General features: G+C 37.3%; 1 protein-coding gene across 1 annotated transcript in view; it reads left to right on the forward strand.

Moving 5' to 3' along the window:
* The window catches only part of EPHA6 (EPH receptor A6), an 867,771-nt gene that overhangs the window by 823,062 nt on the left and 22,869 nt on the right, over positions 1-21,840 (forward strand). Inside the window, exon 16 of the mRNA XM_049628043.1 lies at positions 15,803-15,952. Within this exon, the coding sequence (XP_049484000.1) occupies positions 15,803-15,952 (150 nt within the window). The remainder of the gene's footprint in view (positions 1-15,802; positions 15,953-21,840) is intronic.

A 21,840-nucleotide genomic window follows, 5' to 3' on the forward strand; every position in this document is an offset into this window, starting at 1 on the left:
TTCCCTAGAAAACAGAGCCTCAGAAAGGAATTCAAAATGATGAAGCTTTCTTTGGGATGTACAAAAGCAGGGCATCTAGACTAAGGAAAAATGGAAGAAGGTAAAGCAATATCACAACCTAGTGGTACTTGCTCCTGCTTTACATGGGCCACAAAAACACAGTAGTTGAGAGATGTGTCCAGTAACCATGCAGAACTTCTCCAAATGGGCTGTATGGAGAAAACATGCTTTGAAATCATTTATGGGGAAAAAGGGAGAAAGAGGGATTTCTCTGTGCAACTCCCTCCCATCTCTGGTTTCCCAGTGGCCAGTGTTTGTGGAATTGTGAGTTAATTCCCCCTTGTTTCCAAGTTGAATGGACTGGCACCTTAATGACCACATGATATGCCAACTTTCACATTCAGCAGTGTGGTAGATCAAGTCCAGAAATGATGGAAGTGACAAATTCTGAGCCCATAGCTAATGAACCTGAATGAGTGCAGGTGAACTTGGCATTCCCAAGGCAAGTGCCCAGTCAGAGCTCAGGGATGGCAGCCTGGTCCAAGAGGCAGATGAGGCTAATGTAAACTGACACGTTCCTTAATGTTTGTGTGACTTTTAGGAAGTCAACTTTAACTCATATGAACAGAATCAAAAGTCAAGCCCACTAGGAATGAGCCATCTCCTTTTTAAGATACGACAACATCTAGGGTGTAGGGTATAGAGGAAGAAGAAATATACACATACACAACACACATTTATGATGTACACATATATAGGTACATTATTTATAAAATTTCCTTCAATATCACAAAATATTCAGTACTGAATGTTATAAGCCAACTACAACCATTGGATTTTTAGATATATAATTCTGAAAAGATGTGGGTATTCAGAGCCAGCATTCCATCAGTGGTAGACAAGAGCAGGATAGTCCTAATACAGCAGGAAGAAGAATGGAAAAGCCACTAGAAAGGAGTAGAATGTTAGGCTACATCACAGGACAAAGACCAGGAAGCAGGTGGGTTGTGTCAGAAGATGAAGAAAAGGGTTTTCCTGTTGGTGGGCGAGGCACAGTATCCAGAGCATTGGGTAGCAGATAGTGAATGGTAGTCCAAGAAGGCAAACATTCTATGCCAAAGTTTATGGATCTCACAATCAAAAATTCTAGTATCACTTTATTCTGATGAGATCTATACACTAGATAGGAGCAGGGCAAATATCTATGTGTGAGAACTGGACAGGGGTTGATCTCAAATAAGCAAGCAGGACCTAATGAACAAGGAGGACACCCACAAGGCTTATTCAGTTTTGAGTCTTACACTGTGAGGGGCTCCCTGTCTAGGAGGAGTAGCAGCCCCTGAGCATAAGAAAGAGCTTAATGTACCAGTGATAGCTAGGTATTCCTTCTTGGAGAGATTAGAGGACTGTGGGGGCAGGGAGTCAGATTAAATGGCCAGACGAGTCTTTTAATTACTAACTTTCCTGAATTAGAATACTGTGTTCTTTCAGCAAAATGTACTAAGCACTTATCTCTGATATTCAATATGTATTTCAGACTAGCAACAAATACAAACATTGTATAACTTATTGGTTTTGATAGTCTACTCTAACATATCTCCACTTGAACATATTTCTCATGATCATGGAATATATATGTATGTGTACATAGATGTACACATTTTCATTTTAATTTAATATTACTCTATAAATTTGTCCAATAATGGTTACCTACCTTCTGGACTGTTGTGCAGTATGGGTTGTACTTATTTGACACTCACATTCACCTGTAATCCCTTCCTTCTTCCTTTCCACCCCCCATCAAGTGTAATGCAATCAATTCCTTAAACCATAGATGATAGAAATAATGTATACAGGTATGTAGCCATTTCCCCAAATTTATAAATTGGGTGCCAGGTTGAAAATAATGTCAGGTATCTGCATTTCTAATTTAGTGTTCTCCAAAGTAGCCTCTGACAACTGGCAAAAGTATCCTGCTCTGACAGTCTGACCCTTACACTCCAATTAAATATAAAAACAGATCTGAATCTCTTTCACCCAGTTGTACTGTCAAGGCTAGTATAACTTGACTGTCACATAGAGCTCTTTAAATCAGCCTGCCAAGAAAATATGATTGTAGTACAGATTTTAGCATTCAGAAATGTTCACTCCCCTTTCACTTACACAGATTTTAAGGGTCAAAGCTATGCATTTTTATCAGACATTTTATTATCTTTCAACCTTTGTGAAGATCAATGTATTAGAATAGAGGAAGAACTTTTTCTGCTTTACTGCTGAAGTGATTTGGTACAAGGGAAATACTAATGAGGATTTTTTTTTTATTCCTTACTGGAAGTTCCCATTGGACAGAAGGAGAAAGTTTTATTAAAAAGATGGGTGCAATGTTTGAATTCCATAATACTTCTGGAAAGTAAGCATCTGGTCAAAGTAGATGAGCATCTAGAAAAGGGATAAAAGTGTGGAGTTTTGAATTTTCTTAGAGATATGATGCTTCCAAGTTGCAGCATGTTTCAGCAAAAATTTAAACCATAAGAACCCTGACTTATAAGTATAAAAGAGAGAAACTTTTCAAAGTAGGTTTTTTTCCATTTATTTTAAATGTAATATAGTTCTTATTATAATGGCCTAATAATTATAATTTTTAGCATTTTCTGTCCTATTATGGATACAGAAAGCTAGTCACTATTTTCCTTCTCGTTGTTGTCCCAACCATTGTGATCCCAATGGTTATACTTTTAGAAGGTGGCATGCAAGTCATTCTGGCTTCAACTCCCATGGGTTGACTGAATCACATTATTTTAGAGTGAACTTCATTTAAAAGAGCGAACTATTAAAATGTCTAGGTTTTCCTCTTCAAACAAACAAACAAAAATCCTAAATAAGTAAATCCAAGTCTAATACATTTAGGCTATTATCCCCATTGTATCATCAACAACACAGGGACTCACTGTACTAAATATGTCTCATTCTCCTTAAATTAAGAAAGTTCATCTTTCTTTGCTAAGAGATATAGACAAGGGAGGGTGGGACCATTTGAGGGTACGTGAAACTGAAAGATTGACAGCAGTGGCTGAAGTCAGGCAGAAAGCAGACAGCCCTGGGGAAGCATTGCTGACAGCAACACTAATGCACTACAACGCTGACATGCAACTTCCTCTAGATTCCAGAAAAAAGCCATTTGGGAAGAGCCTGTCAATAATGTAAAACTGGGCCAAATGGTTCTGGTTGTGGACTGCTAGCAAATGTCTACCCAAGACTAACTGGAGATGACCAAACTCATGTTTCAAATGAAAAATATAAATACAGCCTTCCTCAAACGAAAGGAAGTTTCCTGCAAATTAGAATGCTATTTTTTTTAAAGTGTATTGGGTTTAACATCTCAGGTATTTTTCTACAACTAGACCTATTTTTTTTTCTTCCTGAATTCTCTGGGCTCTGCTTTAAGTTCAGTTTTGTTTACCAGCAAGATATGAGAACAAGTTTAATGCTGTGAAAGATGTTTTACTTAGAGCAATAATATGACAAGCAGAACTGAATGCATAGCAACTTGCACATTACATAAAGCTTTCCAGCCAACACTGGCTTTAAAATCACCAGTGAACTAAAAAAAAAAACCAAAATATAAATATTAGACTCAAGGTATAGATGAAAAGCACCATGTCAAAAACACAATTAAATAAATTATCTCCTTTTGTGCTTAAATAATGGATGAAGCTTATGGTAAGCATAACTGCTGTTTTTGATTCCTTGAATTGCTTCAGCAACTTGACCTTGGGTTGAATTCTCTGCAGTGTAATATTGAGCCCATACGAAGTCCTTTTCCCTGAGCAAATTTGTTTTCAGAGGGGGATAAACAACTAAAAATTGATCCTATAGAATTTCATAAATGACAACAGTGAAAAACAACCTTTCTGAATGAATTTTCTTTCTTCTACCCACTTCACATATATATGTGAGAAAGCAAGAAAGAAAAAAAAAGTTGAACACTTGTCCTTCTTCCCTGTTAGGTAAACTACTTAAACTATAAATTTCATAAATAAATCACACAAAAATTATTATGGATTAAGTGGGAGAAGGTAAAAGATTAATTGTTTTTAACACAGAATTATTAATTTTAAATATTATAAGAAATCTTTCTAATTAACAAGTCCTTAGGGGATTTGTTCTAATATATAAATGTAAAATGTATGTAAACAATGCTTCGACAGCACATGAGAGTCCTTGAGAAGAGAATTTTCCAAAATTAGGGTTTGGGACTATTCCTCCTTTAACTTTGTTTACATGATTGATTGAATTCTCCATTTAGACGTGTTAAACAGAGTAAATGTCATCGCATTCTCCTCTGGAATAAGGCAACTATCTAATCAGAGGAATTGAAATAAGTGTTTTTAATGTATTAAAATGTGCTGTCATGTGTGACTATTACAGAATTATTAAATAATGTTACTAACTCCCTAGACATGGCAAGATTTTCCTGCTTCTACTCTTCCCTGTATTTGTCCCCTAAGCCCCCATCAGCAATCCACAATGCAGCCAACGTGATCTAAAAAAGCAGCAAAACCCTTGGTTTTATCACCCTATTGCTTGAAGCTTTTCAGTGGTTTTCCACTGCCATGAGAAAAGGTCCAAATTCTTTAAATGCATTAGGAAGTCCTTCATGATTCTGCCTGCTGCTTGCTTCTCTAGCCTCTGTCTCTCCCCACTCCCTCACCTCACACCCTATTCTCAATTGCAACTTCTGTCAGTGCCTCTAAATCTGTTATGATTTCTCTTTTGTACCTGTTCTTTCTACCTAGACCAGTCTTTCCTACTCCATCCCTGATCTCCTTTCTCACACCTCTTTTATTGGTCTAACTCCAATCTTCCCTAAGGTCCAAGCCTAGACATCATTTTCTCTTAGAAGCATTTTCTGACCTCCCCTACCATGGCATCTATCACATTTCATAGCATCACTTATTATGTATCATTATCATCCATTAAACAATAAATACTGTCATGATCTTATGCTATGTTTCCAATATTCCTATAACTGACATTAACTGAGTACCTACTATGCTCAGACTCATTTCTAAGCTCTGATAAAACAGAAAAGAACCAAGCAAACAAAATCCCTGCCTGAGGGAACTTATATTCTATATACACAACAAACATTTATTAGCAAGAACAGAGTGAAAGAAAACAGAACAGTAGAGAACAAAAGGAAAAGAACAAATCGAGAAGAAGGTACAAAGTGAAATAAGAAAGAGCCAGGAAACCTTCAAAGCATAGAAATACAGGTTGATCTCTTAAAAGACCCCACCCCACTATTAGATAGGCCCTCTTTTATTTAAAACTTTGCCATTGGCTTGTGATATTTGAAGATGGTATAGTTTCTTTCTTCATTCTACCTGCAGCCAAATACATCCAGATTCTGTCATTCAGCATTCCAGAGATCTCCTCCAGAGCCCTCTGCTGTCCACAATGAACAAGGCTTCAGAACCCAAGTGGTATACTTAAGCCTGAGCAAAACAAGCTGGAAGCTTATTTTACAAGCATTGCTTCTCCAAAATTTATTCACTGGGAAAATCTTCTATAAAACTGTGAATATGTTATGCAAGTAAAATTAGACCTTTCAACCTGCTTGGTATGATACATGATCGCACACACTGCAGGTGATTCTGCAAGAAATAAAAGTAATTTAATTTTTTTATTAGACATTTAGTAGAAAAGGTCAAAAAAGAGATTTAGGATCCCTGTCATCCCTTTATACTTAAAAAATTAAAAGACCTTATTTACACCACTTTTTACCACATGATTCAGATCTTTCAGCCACAACAAAATTAGAGTGAAAACAAAAAAAAATCAATCAAACCAATTGTATATAATTTTGCATGAAGAAATAGTGACATATGCATAGCAAATTATAAAATGCTGTGCCTGTGAACTCTGTTCTCTCTGAAGAGATGTCCTGGCTTCTTTGTCTTACTAGTCAAACTCCTACTTTCCTTTTAAACTCTACCTAAAACTTACCTCTGTTATGTCACCTTTCTGCTTCTCCTCATAGCCATCCCAAACAGCTGACCCTTCTTTTTTGCTGTCAAATGAATCTAGTACAGACTTCTGTTAGAGCCCTTACCCTCTGTGCTTCCATTATTTGTTTATGTCGATGTGTCTCCTACTGTAAAATGATCTCCCTGAGGACAAGGAGAATGTCTTTGTGACTCAAGCACCTGGCATGTGAGATGTGTTTAAAACAAACAAACAAAAAATGACCAAAGAATAAGAGAATGAATGAATGAGTAAGTGAAAGCCACCAGTGACCTTCAGTGCCTTTCTGGGTGAGGCTCTCTATGAACTGAAAATTCAGATTGGGAAATTTTCCTTTCATCTTTTCCTTATCATTAACCAAGTTCATAATGATGACTAAGAAGGAACTAAAAAAGCAAAATTTGAATTCCACTTATACAGTATGGTTCTGAGACTGTACTTTTCATTTTACATCATTTGCCTAATTCATCTCATCCAGTCAACCCCTCAGCCAATAATCATTAAATTCTATTATAATCATAGCACCATGCTAAATACTCTAAAGTAGATTACAAAGAAGAATAAAAGACCCTCCAAGATTTTTATAACCTTTCTGAGAAAACATTACATCCACATTTTAAAGAGCCAGATAATAGTACATAGAAGGTATGTAACACAGACAGTGGGTGTTACAGGCAGGCATAAGAGGAGCAAAATAGGAGCTAAAGAAAAAGTTGACAAGGCAACATTTCATGTTGGAATAATGGAATGAACAAAGGGTTGACTGTGTAGATTTCCTCAACTAAAATGCTGAGGGTGTAAGAAATCTATATAAATTGTGGCAAATTGTAATCAGTCTATCGCAGAGTTAAAACTTACTCAGAATACTAGCATTTTAATAATTCTTTCAGCCAAAGTCTGCTTTCTACATAGATTTATTTGTACAAGTATTTTTTGGTATTTCCAGCTCCAGGTACTTCCAGACTTTTCTCAAGTTCTTACCCACCTTTGAATATAAGTCCCTCAGCCCCATCCTTTCCATAAAGTAATGCTTCCTCAGTCTTTCGGAAGATTTTGCCCTCACTTGTGCAGTGTTTGGTTCCAAACAGACTGCCTCTAAAGATGTCATCATGTCATCTTGTCTCCCCGCCTTGGCTTACACTCAGAGCTAGCCTTTCTGACAATGGGTAATTTGAGGTCACAGCGCCACTCTGATCTGATGTATCACAATACTTCACGCGACAGCTGCAAGAGAAGACCTGCTTCTCATATATGTTCAGTCAGAACACTGTGGGTCTGTCAGGAAGACTCTGATTTAATGTATAAAGTGCCTGTGGGCATAATAATGATGCAGGAAGCAACGGAGCTCAGCACTAACCCTTTTTGTCTACGTTTCCTTAGACAGAAGTGGAGGTTGTTCCTTCTAACTAGAGTATCAGCGTATTAACTCTAACTAGAGTTTTAGCATATTAACAAATCATAGAATATTAAACCTTCACTGGAACTGCAAGATCACACAGTCCAGCCCCCTCAATTGACAGAGAATCTGTAACTTGTCCAAGATCACACAATGAATTAGTGGGGAAAAAAAAGAGGGATCAGAAGTCATACATTCGGCTCCACTGTCACTTTCTCTTCCTATGTTGCACATTCTGCTTCCAAAGTAAGCACCCCTTACTTATGAGGGTCACCACTGTGTATGCTCTAGAGTCCTATACACTTTCTCTGTCCTTTTTGATATGGTTTTCAAATAGGGTTAGCAAATAATACTAGTATAAAAATAAACATATTTCATTTTATGTAGTCTCTTTTCCTAATGACAGGATATGAATTTTTCCCCAAATAAATATCATTGGATCATGGATGGCATAAGCACTAATTACTGCTTGTCATTAGTATTATTCTCACAGGGAAACCTGATAAGAAAGCAAAGTATACATTAATTTGAGGCCATTCAGATAAAAATGCTTTGTAGACACTTGTGTTATAAACATGAAGAATTGTATTCTTTTACATATTATATTAGCATTTAATGTATAAATATCTCAATATTAATGGTCAAAAATAATCTTTTACTCACCCTTATGATTTATGCAGTACACTTTTTAGACCTATTACTTTTGTGTTAATATCCATAGATCTTTGCCATAAAACTATATGTGAGAAGCTTAAGAAACTTTGTCAAAATACACTGGGGAGGTAGCAGAGTGGGAATTAGTCTTCTGTACAGCTTGATTAAAAGGAAGAATAAAAGGAGAGGGATGGAAAGAAAAGATATAGACTACTACTCTCCAGCAAGAGTAGGGATAGGATTTTTAACTCTGTTAGTATCCACTATCCCCTTGGGACCTTACCATACGGTATATTCCCAAAACCATAATGAACGATAGGTTGTGTTGAAAAAAATTACCTATACTGTCAATGGTATTTAAGTTATCTACACTCAGACACAATGGCAATTCTCATAATAAAGCATGTGTTTAATTCTAGCACATTACAGTAACATTGTGTCCTACTTTATCTGCCTTATAGGATGGCATAGAAAATCTAATTTAACAGATGTCCCCAATAACAGTGTTATTCACTTAATGATGTAGCACCTATGTTCTCATCGAAAGAGAGTACTGAGAAATAGGTGCCAGTGAATTATTTTCAGGAGCAATTTAGGAGGAAGCAGGTGAAAAGGATTCTAATTTCTGAGGCTTTGAATAGCACAATAAGCACTGTTTTATTATGGGAACAAAAAAATTAGCATTCACTGAGCTGTTTATGCATTTAGACAATGAATAAAAATGTAGTGTAGTTCCAGGTAGATAATGTGGGGAAAAGGAGAATGAGAACGTCTTTCTATAGTTAGGATTTTTTTTTTTACAGAGTAGAAAACAAAGCTGGTGAGTTAGCTATTCATGTTTATTTGAAATCATTTCTCATCTGGTCCTATTCTTTATGAAAAATATGGTCTAAGTAAATTTCAAAAGTAGATCATCGTTCTTTTCATAATCAGAAGAGGGAGGTCGGGTTGAAGTTCAAGTGAGAGAGGGGGAGAGCAATGCCTACAGAAGCCAGGAGGATAATGGAAATGAGGCAAGTGCATCTGAGGAAGGCTTAGTGAGATGGTGGAGTGGAATGGTCGTGCTCTGAAGTGGCAACACCCTGTCTAAAGGCATTTAGAGACAATAGGGGGAAAAAGAAAACAAAAACAAAACTTAGCCACAGAAAACCTAACTGCAAGCCCACTTCAGCTCAAGGCCAAACAGTTGGTCACCTTTAGATTCAGTAAAATCCAAGACCTTGAGACCTCAGCGAATACCCACACAAAGGCCCTTGGCACAGGGAGTGAAAGCCTGGTACAAGAAACTGTTAGGAAGTCTTTGTCTTATGTAAAGTATAAAAATAGTTGTTTCATGTTTATGGCCTAAAACAATGCTATTTACTATAAATTTCCGCAGCACTTATCATTCTATAAAAATCGGTTATTAAGAACCAGTCAGTGCCTTAATTTTTAAAATACCATGCAAAAAAAGGTCTTCTGCTTACAGCAAGAGTGTCTCAACCTGGCATGTATAAATCACGTGATACTGATGCAAAATCGTGTGTGTGTGTGTGTGATTCCATGTGTGCATTTGTGAAGACAAAAGGTTTGTATCTTAACCATTGTGTCACACCCCACAAAGAGAAGAGAAATACTCAGCAAAAGGCAAGAAATCCAGAAAGTATGATCAGGAAGATCCAGCTGTAGGCAGAAATCTGGCTGCCAACATTTAACCACAGAATTATACCCATGAAAGAATAAGATGAATGAGAGATGTCTCAGTTTTGGAAAGACACCGGTTGTGCAGTGGCAGGAAGGTAGGCATAGACAGAACTCCCTGGACCAAGATAGACAGATTTCCTCAAACTGGACAAGGCATGTCTGAATCACAAGGACTGGGTCAGAGCTTGTCTACCAACAATTTATGTGTTGCCTCTGGCTCCTAAAAGCTTTTGTTTGAGAAGCTCACCCTTGAGCCTAGCACTGCAGGCGGTGGGCTGGTGACTCCAGATGAGAGAACTGGGATGCTGACATGGCCTGCAGTTACCATGCAGGTCCAAAAAAAGAGATTTTTAAGTACCTAAATTAAGGAGACAAACGTGTCCCGAGTGCCTACTATATGTTGGGTGCTTCATGAGTACTATCTCATTTAATCTACTTCATAAATGTTATCTAGAAACCAAAATGTAAGTAGATCTCTCCTTTGTGACTACAGATGAATTCATTCCATTATAGCCCTCAGTCTTCAAGGAAGGACAAATATTATCCCCATATTTCAGAAAAAGATAAAGCTCCACACAACAGCAGAGTTGCCACAGGTCAGTAAACCTCAATGAAGGAGGGAAGTATACATCACTCCGTGAGGGTGTGGGATGTAGTTTTTAGAAATTTCACAATATAATGTAGCTGTACACAATATCATTTGTTGGTTGGGGAATACAAACTAGAAAGAGATGTTCAGAGATAGAGTCACTTCTCAAGATCAGTAATTCTTAAGAGAAAGGAGAATATCCCCCAAGAGAGGATTTTCTGTAAACTAGTGTGTGAGAGATCTTTCTGCAATTTGCTATGACTTCCCAGGACACCATATTGAATTAAAGCAGAACACCCCAGAGTGCCGATTCCTCCACCATTATTCCCCAAACCAGACCACCTTTGCCACAGATAATCCCACTGACAAGACATTTTAATGTAAAATGATCTTTCAGTAAACAAATTAATGCCCCTTTCATCTGACATCAGTAAGCATTCGCATAATGAGTTTTCCAAATAACCAGTGGTTGCTCATTAAGAGTATTTTAACCCATTAAAAGTAAAAAACAAAAAGGGAAAAAAGTCAGTGTCCTATTTTCATACCTTTCTAATATGTATTTTCATACTGTTACCTTCTTAAACTAAAAGTGATTAAGTTATTTAAACTCTTCCGTATGAGTAAGGATGATCACTGTAACCATTAATTATCGGCCTGGGATGTGACTCAAGAGTGTGTTTGTCTCCTGTACTGTGTGTCATCAGGCTATCTGTTTATGTGGACTAGGTACCAACTCATACGGCCTGTCTACTTACAATTTAACAGTAGCCAAGAAACTGTAGGCAAATCATTAAAACGCACTGTAATTTACGAGTTTATGATCATTAATTCAAATCCCCTCATTTTGCAGATCTGAAATATAAGACTCAGAGTTAAGACTTGCCCGAAGTCACACAATGGACTGTAGAAGAGTTTCATCTCACTTAGAATGTGCAGCCCATAAAGAGAAATACTTAAAATTGTTGTTGGAAATTTCTTAATCTGTAAGCATTGTATATATGTTTTAATTCTGACACTCATTAAAGTGTGAGCACTACAGAGATAGATTAAGAAAATTAAAAAAAAAACCAAACATCTGCAGGCTGGTCGTTGTCTATTCTAACCATTTGCCTTTAAGATAACCATCAAATCCAGTGAATGAGAAATGGAGAGAGTCTTAAGTATTCTTGTTTCTCAGTAGAAGTTTTCTATTTGGTTTCAGTATTAAGCCTTTGTAACCTCACTATATTTCAATTGATTGTCTCCTCCACTGAAGATTAGAGGATTGGGTTCTAAACCTCAGATGTTAAATACAGTTATAATGCAATTCCTCTCAGGAGGTATGGGGTTTACAGGTATACAAGGTTACTGGTTGCTTCTTCAGCACTTTTCCTGCTATAACCCCTCTTTAGACACTAAGCTCTGAATATGACTTTTAAAGCAAAGAAAAGGTTTGCTAACAACCCCTTCCATAGTGAACCAGATCCGGTTTGCTTACTTCTTGTTTCTCCTTTGTTCCCTAAGTGATTAAGCTTGCTGGATAAGGCAGGTACTAGGAAATAAGAAGTCTTTTGAGTTACATTCAATCATTTTGATTAGCATCACTGGTAACTTTTTTTCCCCCTCATAAACATATGGTAAAGCAATATGTAATGTTCCAATGATTGTGATTTCAAATCTAAAGTACTATTTGTTCATTCCTGAAACCTGAAACAAACATCTGGTGGTTAATGCTTTGAGAAAAAAGTAACATAGTGCATTACCTCTGTCTATGATTCAAGATCATGGGCAAAAAATAAGTAGCTGGGATTAAACCACAAATGTTTGTCGGTCCACTCAATTTAAAAAAAAAAAGGTGGAGGGGGAGAACTAAGCTTCTGTGTGTCCTCTAAGGTAGGAAAGGGGATAGAGTCCATGTGCTACTCTTAAGGACCTCTTCCTTTCAGCTTTATCTTGCACTTAGAGATCAACTATATTCAGTCTGTATCTTGCCACTAGAAAAAAAAAAAAGATCTGAATGCTTCCTTATCTCCATCTCATATATGCTCAGAATTACTGAAATTTGTGCATACTGTCAGGTTCATGTTACCATGTGTTTTTATTAATTAGAATTATATCTCCTACATTAAAACTTCTGTGATGATATTTCATCTTCCAGATTTATTCTAGCTCACACTTCCCATTTCAAGATGACATTTGGAATAGAATTTGAAAGAAAGCTTTGCTGTCCATTTTGCAATGTTGTTTATCTTAGATAAACATTTTTGGTTTTTAATAGGGGTAGTGTATTGGTCTGCTAGGGATGCCATAACAAAATACCAGGGGCTGGATGGCTCAGGTGACAAAAACTTATTTTTCACAGCTCTGGAGGCTGGACATCCAAAATCTAAGTGTTGGCAGGTGTGGCTTCTCCTGAGGTCTCTCTCCTTGACTTGTAGATGGACAAATTCTTGCTGTGTCCTCCGATGGCCTTTCCCCTGTGCCTGCACACATCTGGCATCTCTTCATCTTCTTATAAGGACAGCAATCATACTGAAGTAGGGCCCGCCCTTAGGACCTCATTGAACTTTGATTACCTCTTAACAGGCCCTATCACCAAATACAGCCACATTGGGGTTTAGGGCTTCAAAATGTGAATTTTGAGGAAACACAATTCAGTTCATAACAGATAGCAATGCTATTAATCAAGCATTCTGTAATATCTTCTCCTTGAGGAAAAAAACAAACTCTTAGGAAAGGGATAAAGTTATCATTTATATGTGATATCAGCTTATGCAAAATATAAATTTATATGTGATTCACTTACATGAGATGTCATTTAAGTTAATGCACCTAGGGGTGTCTGGGTGGCTCAGTTGGTTGGGCATTCTACTTCAGCTCAGGTCATGATCTTACAGTTTGTGGGTTTGAGCTTCACATTGGGCTCTATGCTGATGGATCAGATCCTGGAGCCTGCTTCAGATTCTGTGTCTCCCTCTCTCTCTGACCCTCACCAGCTCATACTCTGTCTCTTTCTGTTTCAAATATAAATAAACATTAAAAATAATAATAATAAGTGAATGCACCTAAAATAACCATTAACTACTTTTTTTATTGGCCTGTCTTAATAGAACTCACAAAGATTTAGTAGGGCCAGCAGATTTCTATGTATTTTTTTGCCAGAAAGACAAAGAAAGATCCAGAATGAGAAATTTCAAATGAGACTGCTGCTCTTGCATCTGTTCTGAAGTTAGCTCTACAGATTTGGTCTTTATTCTCTGGAAATGTGGCTTCATATTTGAAACAAGCCTGAGCCTGACTTAAGTGGCTTTGAAATTCAGAGCCATGAGACCCAGGGACTTTAGCCACAAACATGCCATAAAACAAAGGCTGCTGGAGTGCTGGTGCACAAATACAAGTCAGAGTGTCCTTGGTCCCCTCATGAAGTACAGACCACAAGGTGTTTTTTCAGAATACTATTTTATGTGTTGGATCATTTACAGTACTTCCATTTCTGAATTTTTTTTTAATGTTCTGTGGTAGGGTTGCACGGTTTAGTAAATAAATATATAGGATACCCAGTCCAATTTGAATTGCAGATAAACCATGATTTTTTTTTTTTTTTTAGTATAAATGTCTCATGAAATACTTGGACATAGTTACACACACACACACACACACACACACACACACACACAATGTAGGGACATGCTTAGACTAAGAAAAGAAGAAAGAAAAAGTATTTGTTATTTACCTGATATTCAGATGTAACAGTGGGGCCTATATTTTATCTGGAAACTCTACTTTGGGTTTAGAAATGAATCCTCCTCTTAAAACTCGCTTCCTCTGCCCATCACCCTCTTCAACTACTGTCACCAACTTTGTAAATTTAATTTCCTGGCCTTCATTTGGAAAGGCCAGTAAGTGTGAACACCGAAGGTTTCAGGCTCTGGCTTCCTTCCGTTATACTACTATGATATATGCTTGCAGATGTTCAGTGTTACAACACTAAAATTAGTTTGTTCCAACTTTTTCCCCATGCTGAAGTATTTACATCTTTATATTGATACCCCGTAATACTACTATGATAACATTAGTAGACATTATGTATTTAATAATGTTGAGAGGAATCTCTAAATCTCCAAACTCTGGGCTCAGTCTGCTCACCTGTAAAATCAGGGGATTGAATTCAAGGTATTATCCCCAAGGTTCCTTCAACATTTCCTTGCTACAGGTCTTTAAAATGAGGATTCCGTTAATGCTCTCATTTGCCTTGTAAACCTAATTATTCCCCCTCTCGGATGAATCTCTTTTCGAGTAAGTGCTTAGATTACTAAAAAAAAAAAAAAAAAAAAAAAAAAAAAAAGTAGTGTTTAGATTACTCGATTAATGGCTTCACCTTTAAAAATGTTCGACCTAACTTCCCTAAGGGCCAATGAATGCACCCACTATTGCCTCCCACCCCTACTCACCCTAACATTAGACTCTGAACGCAGTGGGGGATCAGATGATGTGATCCTGGAAATGCTGATAATGATGAAACAATTCCATCGAGGTGCGTTCTGACTTAAAAATCTATGTTGCCAGCAGAAGCAATCTCCGCGGTCTGGGCGCAGCTCGTTCTCTTCCGCCATCTAGTGGCGTCAAGGGCGCCCTCCTCCGCTCAGCTTGCTGTTCCGCGCTGCAAAGATTTCAGATTGTAACTCAAACGGATGAATTGTTTTATTCTTGTCATTACAGTAAAAAGGGATTTATAGAGTGTTTCGAGAGATAAAATGTAATAAATGTTGATAAAAAAATAAGTATAACACATTAGTCGACTTTAATACCTGAACAATATAGATTAAATTCATGCAATTTTATCTCTTTAACATGTTCAAATGTTAACTTGAACACCGAAGAACAAGAATATAAACTAGCCTAAAGTATCATAAAGAAAGATTATCCTTCTCAGGTGCTCTTGTATGATGTTAAAGGATTTCTTAATTTGAAGTAAATATAATCATAGATAAAAAGGAAAGAGAAAGTTCTGATAAACATTGAATTACAGAGAATGTCTCCGTTCTGTATTTAACTGTTTATCTTCAATTAAGTTAGAACGTATTATCATTATTATTTATACATGTAATACAGTGTTTAATGAATGCTGAACGATATTTGGTGTTAACGTTCTATAATCCAGAACTTTCTTCAAATGGCATGATAGTGAGTTTAATTGTGTGAATCTAAAGTGAAAATAAATTTTCTCTAATGAATGAAATAAAGTATTTCTGAAGTGTGACTTATTTCCCATTAAAGTTGTTTTCACTGAATAATTATTATAGGAAAGATATTTCTGACATTTAACATTATTCTGGTTCTCTTACTTTTATTTAAAATGCCAATGCTATCATGCAGTATTTAGATCTTTCTAACAAAATCTACTTAATTGGACTGCCACTTGGTTTTTTAATATACTTGTGAGCCAGCTGAGAAATCTCCAATTTGTTTTCCAGGGTGGGAAAATTCCGATAAGGTGGACAGCCCCAGAAGCTATTGCCTATAGAAAGTTCTCCTCGGCAAGTGACGCATGGAGCTATGGCATTGTCATGTGGGAGGTCATGTCCTACGGAGAGAGACCTTATTGGGAAATGTCTAATCAAGATGTAAGTGCCCCAATAGTTAAACTTATTTTTTAAATATAAACACATTAGCCCTGAGGAGCAAATATGCTTTTGCCCTCAGATTAGCCTTTATCTTCCTGAGAGCTGTTCAGGGTCTGTGGCTGAGTTTGAGAAGCTAAGTAACCTTTCGCTCTGAGCTGTCCTGGGTGTCATAGGGGCCAGCTGATGGGCTTTGTCATGTGAGTACCTGGTCCACATCTTACATCTGAGACTTCTACACTCATTGCTTTAATGCAGTATGACTGTGCTAATGCAACTGTCTTGATCTACAAGTAACAAAAAACAAAGAATAATGTTTACTTTTCCTTTCTTCCTTAAGGCAGTGCAATGCGCCACTGTAAAGAGGAAATTAATTTAAACTAGATATTTTAGAAGAAAAAGAGCAAATTCTTTCAGGCAGAGTATTATCAATATGACATTTGATATTGTTCTTTTGAGATATGTGACCCTTTATGCAATTTCTTTGGTTTCTATTTGACCTATAAAGATTACCTGGGTGATTAATAATATTATACAGCAGGAGAGTTCTCTGTGACCTCCTAAGAGATAAAAACAGTAATCAGAGAATGTAAGTACCCTGACAATGCAAATAAGTGTACTGTCAGAACTGAAAATATATGTTAATTTCACACGTTTCCATCTCAGAACTTGGACTTTGTCCACTCACTTGCCAAAGTATCTAATGGTTTCTGAAACAATACTAATGGAAAATCACCTCTAATGTGATCCTGAATGTTCACAGGTTTAAAAAAAAGAGGAAAAAAAGACCATGTAACTGTAGAAAATCTCTAAACACACTCAGTAAAACAGTTTTCACATCTCTTTTGTTTTTTCTAGTCAATTGCTTGGGCAGTCCCTCCGTACATCAGACCCCATTACTCCATCCCAAATTCAAGTTGTCCAAGTATCTAAAGGACTCACCCAGCAACAAAGAAAGTTTTAATACCAGGAATAGAGAAAACTTCGTTTTGATTAGCTCACCATGGCTATTATTTCTCCCTGCCATAGAGTGTTACTTTTGAAGCTGAGTCCTGCTCAGTCCTATGGGGGCCTACCGACTCTGAAGAATGACAGGTCTAGAACCCTACATGGCAGCAGGTTGGAGGTCATACACACTGTTCAGTCATTGTCCTCCAAAGCACATCATGAAAAGAGCCCATGTGACTAGGCCCTGCAGAACATCTTCCCTGAGGTATAGAGTGTGCCATAACAAGCAATATCTGCTCTACTCCCAAAACTTAGACTTTGGGATCCAGGCCAGGCTAGAGTCTACTATTCTTCTGGGAATTTTATTCAAAGGATGTCATTGCTCTTCTCTGCTGCTGGACCTTGTTTGGGGCAACTTGTGACCTCCTCCGTTCTTCTTAAAATTGAATATCAAGGACACCTGGGTGTCTCAGTCAGTTAAGAGTCTGACTTCAGCTCAGGTCATGATCTCCCAGTTCATGAGTTTGAGCCCTATGTCAGGCTGTCTGCTGTCAGCATAGAGCCTGCTTTGGATCCTCTGTCTCCGTCTCTCTCTGCCCTTCCCCTGCTTGTTCTCTCTCTCTCTTTCAAAATAAATAAATAAACTTTAAAAAAAAATGAATCTCAGAAGCAGAAATTTGCCCCCTATGATCCCCAAAGGAAATCATTTTTTTAACCTGTTATCCAAGGTAATGGAAGCCCTGGATTCAGTCACCATAGTTCCTACTCTACTCTAAGCCCAAAATAATGCTTGCCTACTTGTCCTACTTTCTCATGACTAAAATAGGCCATTCAAACAAATCTCTAGAATAAAAAAATCCTTTCCTGATGAATTACAGTCTTCACTGAACAGAAGAGCCCTCACTTCAAGTACCCTCTTTCATTAGTACCCCATTTAACCCTTAACCAGTCCCCCTAGCATGCTTCAAACAAAAACTGCTGAACTGATAGGGCTCCAAACATTACAAATAATGTATTCTCACTGGTAAAAAGTTCTTGAGCATTCACAGCTGACATACGTGTATTTGTTTGCACATTATGTACCAGTAATATATTCATTTATTCCTTTAAAAACATTTATTGGGTGCTTTCTTTGTTCTAGGAACTAGAAATAGAACAGAGAACAAATGTTATACCTGGAAGGGACCAAAAAGATTATCTAGTCCAACCCAAGTCCAACTTGCTTATGAAACTGAGGCATCCAGAAGCAACATGATTTCCTTAGAATCCTATAGTAAGTGACTTAATGGTAATATTAGAACACATGCTCATAAACTTCTAGAATAAGTCATGGGCAAGGAAAAGAGAAGAAGAAATAACTGCTTCTTTTCTTGGTAGTTTGGTTTACAGTCCAAAGAGCTCTCCATGTAGGGCTGGTGATGTCTTGCCTCATGGAACTTATATTCCAGCAGAAGGGAGATACACTGTAAACAAAGTACATAAGTAAAAGATATAGTATCTAACATGATAACCACTGTTTCTGGGGAAAAACATGAAAAGAGGATAAAAAATTCTAGGGCACTGATTTTGAATACAACATGTATATTGCCGCATACATTCATAGAAGTCATTTCTATGTGGTCATAAAAGTCATAATTAGCCATTCTTATTAAATATTTATAAATAATCTTTATTATATCAGATGAGATAAATAAACATAAAGAGAAGTTCCATTATTTTTCCTGCCCCCTGGGTTATCATCTAACGGCTGAAGTGACTGTGCCACCAATTTAGTAACCATATCTATTATGTAGACCATAATTTAACCATGAAAGTCACTTAATTTTCAAAGTGCCTCAGCTTCATGACCAATAAATATAATAAAAAGACTGGGTTAGATTTTTAATATCCCTTTCAGCAATAATAAGTTATGATTTTCATAATCTCTGAAGAAATTATCATACTTGTCTCAGCAAAAGAATGATTCCAATTGTTCTTTTCTGAGGTTTAGGACATTCCTGAAACTCTGTAGGGTGCCAAGAATGAGATAGGACTTCCACAGAACAGAGTAGATATAAATTTAAGATACCATACCACAAAACAGACTTTTTAGGAGAGTAGCCTCTGAGGGGAAAATGTCCAAATAAGTAATTTCCAACATAGACTACCATGTAAACCGTTCTTAATTGTTGCCCAGAGAGTTCCAAACTCTGTTGTCAACCCTTCCCTTCCTGGAGCTTGCCCAATAGCTTGCCCAGCCATTCTGGCCATGTGTATTGATTACCTGTGGCCAAGATGACCATTTAGAGAATGATTCTGTCTATTAAACCTCATTTGGCCACAAAGAGTATACCTGGAACCAGGAGAAGCTGCTGCAGCCAGTAATAGACTCCTGACATTAAGGCCATTCTCCTTTGTTCACGATTGCCAGTGCCCAGAGCACAAGGCTGAACCTGAATGTTCCCTTCACCCAGAGCTTGGCTGCTTTTTGAGGACCAGATAGGAACTAAGCGGGCAATTTTCAAAGTCTTTGAGTGGCTACCAAAGAGTATTCAAGCAAGAATCTAAAAATAGGAGGAGAACAAGAAGTTGTGGGTGGGGGAAGGATTCAAACTCTTGAGGTCCCCAGATCAATACAAGACCAGGGGAAAGCGGTAAGAGCTAAAATCCTTTATGTATCTTGTGACTATTTTTTGCTGCTGCTGTAAAGATTTGAAATTCTGTTTAGCGTAACATATTGGAAGTCAGCATATCTGTGACAGATCCTATAACCAGGATTTCTGTTTGGAAGCAGAAATAGCTTAATCAAAACTTCCCCACCTGCTCCTCTCCAAATACTGGTTGGTTATTCTCTATTTGTTCTGCATTTCTCATTTGTTTGGTCGAAGTATAGTCTTATGTTTGCCAAGGTGCATTTTAAATAAAGAAAGTAATATTTTAGACAATAAAAATCCAACTATGTTCTGTTTGAATATTTTATGTTTTTACTACATTTTGGTTAGTTTAACTAAGCTATGGGCTTAGTTAAATACGGAATGTTAACATGTTTTATGCTTTTAAATGAGTGTAGGAAATTTCAGATCATTTTTATAAAATAGTCCCTCTATTCTGTAGACCCTGGCAAATTTTATTAGAATGAGCAATTCTGAGTTTGTAGAATCTGTTTTACTGAATAATATAATGAGTTTCCCAAAGGTCAGTGGTACTGTACATTAGGGAAAGGAACTGAGAAAAAACAGAGTATACAAGATTAGTCCATAAAAGGCCTAACAAACATTACAGCAGGTGCCATCTGCTTAGCTATTCAGTAGTTACTTATTAAACATGTGCCAGTCACTGGGCCCAGGTGTGCATGTGGTATGGGGATGGAGAACTAGAAAACCCAGTTCCTGCTCTCAAGGAGGCCACTGTGTAGATGAGGAAGTGAAGTTCTGACATTTGTAAATCTCAGCCCTGTCCCCAAATAGAATGTGCGTTCCTCAAGTGTAGTCATCATACTGCCTTCTTTTTTATTAGAAACAACACTGTGTGAATGGAACAGTTTTCTTTTTTTTTTAATATACCAAAAAAGTATGCAAACTCTATTTTTCAGTGTTCTTTTGATTTTAAATGACAAAAACTCAACCCAAACTAACTTAAGTAAAAAAAAAAAAATTTTTTTTCATTCATGAGACTAAGAAGGTTTAATAGTGCTGAATCCCAAGGACCGTGCAGGATTTTTAATGCTTCCATAGGTCAACGGACCTCATTTTCTCCTACTGCAAAGGTCCTCTTTCTTGTATTCTTTACACTCTGGGGCTCAGGACTCCTCAGCAGAATGAAACATTTTTCCTCTGTGAAAATTCATACACCAATCCCAGAGACGACTCCTGGTTGGCTCTGTCAGGGTCCTGCCCAAACCTGAGCCAAAACCATGCCAAGGAAATTGATGCTGTGATTGGCCAAGCTAGCTTTATGTACCAGCCTGTGCCTTTAGAGGTGGGTGGAGCACTGTGATTGGAAATTTCCACATAATCACACCCAGTGAGAGAGGAGGTCCCCAAAGGAAAGTAGTTGTACCTCCAGAGATAGACTGTTTTGTCCTTTTTGGTATACATAGTTTTCAAAAGCAGCTTTGTTTATTGTATTATCAAAGGGCACTAAAACATTAACATTGTGCATCATTGTATTCTAGTGAGGGAGCTGGTATATTGGCAAGATCATGAGAGCTTTGGAGCAAGGTTCTTCAACCTCAGAACTGTTGACATATTGACTGTTGGGCTGAGTAGTTCTTTGTTGTGGGGACTGCCTTGTGCATTGTAGGATGTTTTGCAGTGTCCTCAGCCTCTAATCACCAGATGTCAGTACCACCTTCCCAGACATGATAACCAAAAATGTCTCCAGTCAGAGATGGGGCACACAAATCACAGCCAGTGAAGAATCATTGTTTTAGTCTGGAAAGATCTGGGTTCAAATCCCAGCTCCACAGTTCACTGGCTGTGTTATCTTAGGAAAGTGGTTTTAAGCTTTTTGAGATACTGTCTGTAACAGTATTCAGAATACTCAACTGCAGGATTCAAAAGAATTAGAGATAATGTCTGTAAAACACCAGGTACATAGAAGGTATTTAATTAATGAAATGTAATAAACATAGCTTGCATTTCTAAGAAAGTATTTTAGATTATGGCTCATTTAATCTTGAAAATAACTATCTAAAATAAATCCTATTATTACTCCCATTTCTAGGTGAGATAACTAAAGCTTTCTAGAAAGTTTAAATAACCTACCCAAGGTTACTAGCATTGGTAGAACTGAAGTTCAAGCCCCCTGCTTACTCCAAAGTGCATGGGTTTGTTTTTTTTTATGTTTATTTATTTATTTTGAGAGGGAGAGCATGTACACAAGCAAGCAGGGGAGGGGCAGAGAGAGAGAGAGAGAGAATCCCAAGCATGTTCCATGCTGTCAGCACAGAGCCCAACACAGGG

This window comes from Panthera uncia, chromosome C2 (genome assembly GCF_023721935.1).
Source record: "Panthera uncia isolate 11264 chromosome C2, Puncia_PCG_1.0, whole genome shotgun sequence".
NCBI classification, from domain to species: Eukaryota; Metazoa; Chordata; class Mammalia; order Carnivora; family Felidae; genus Panthera; species Panthera uncia.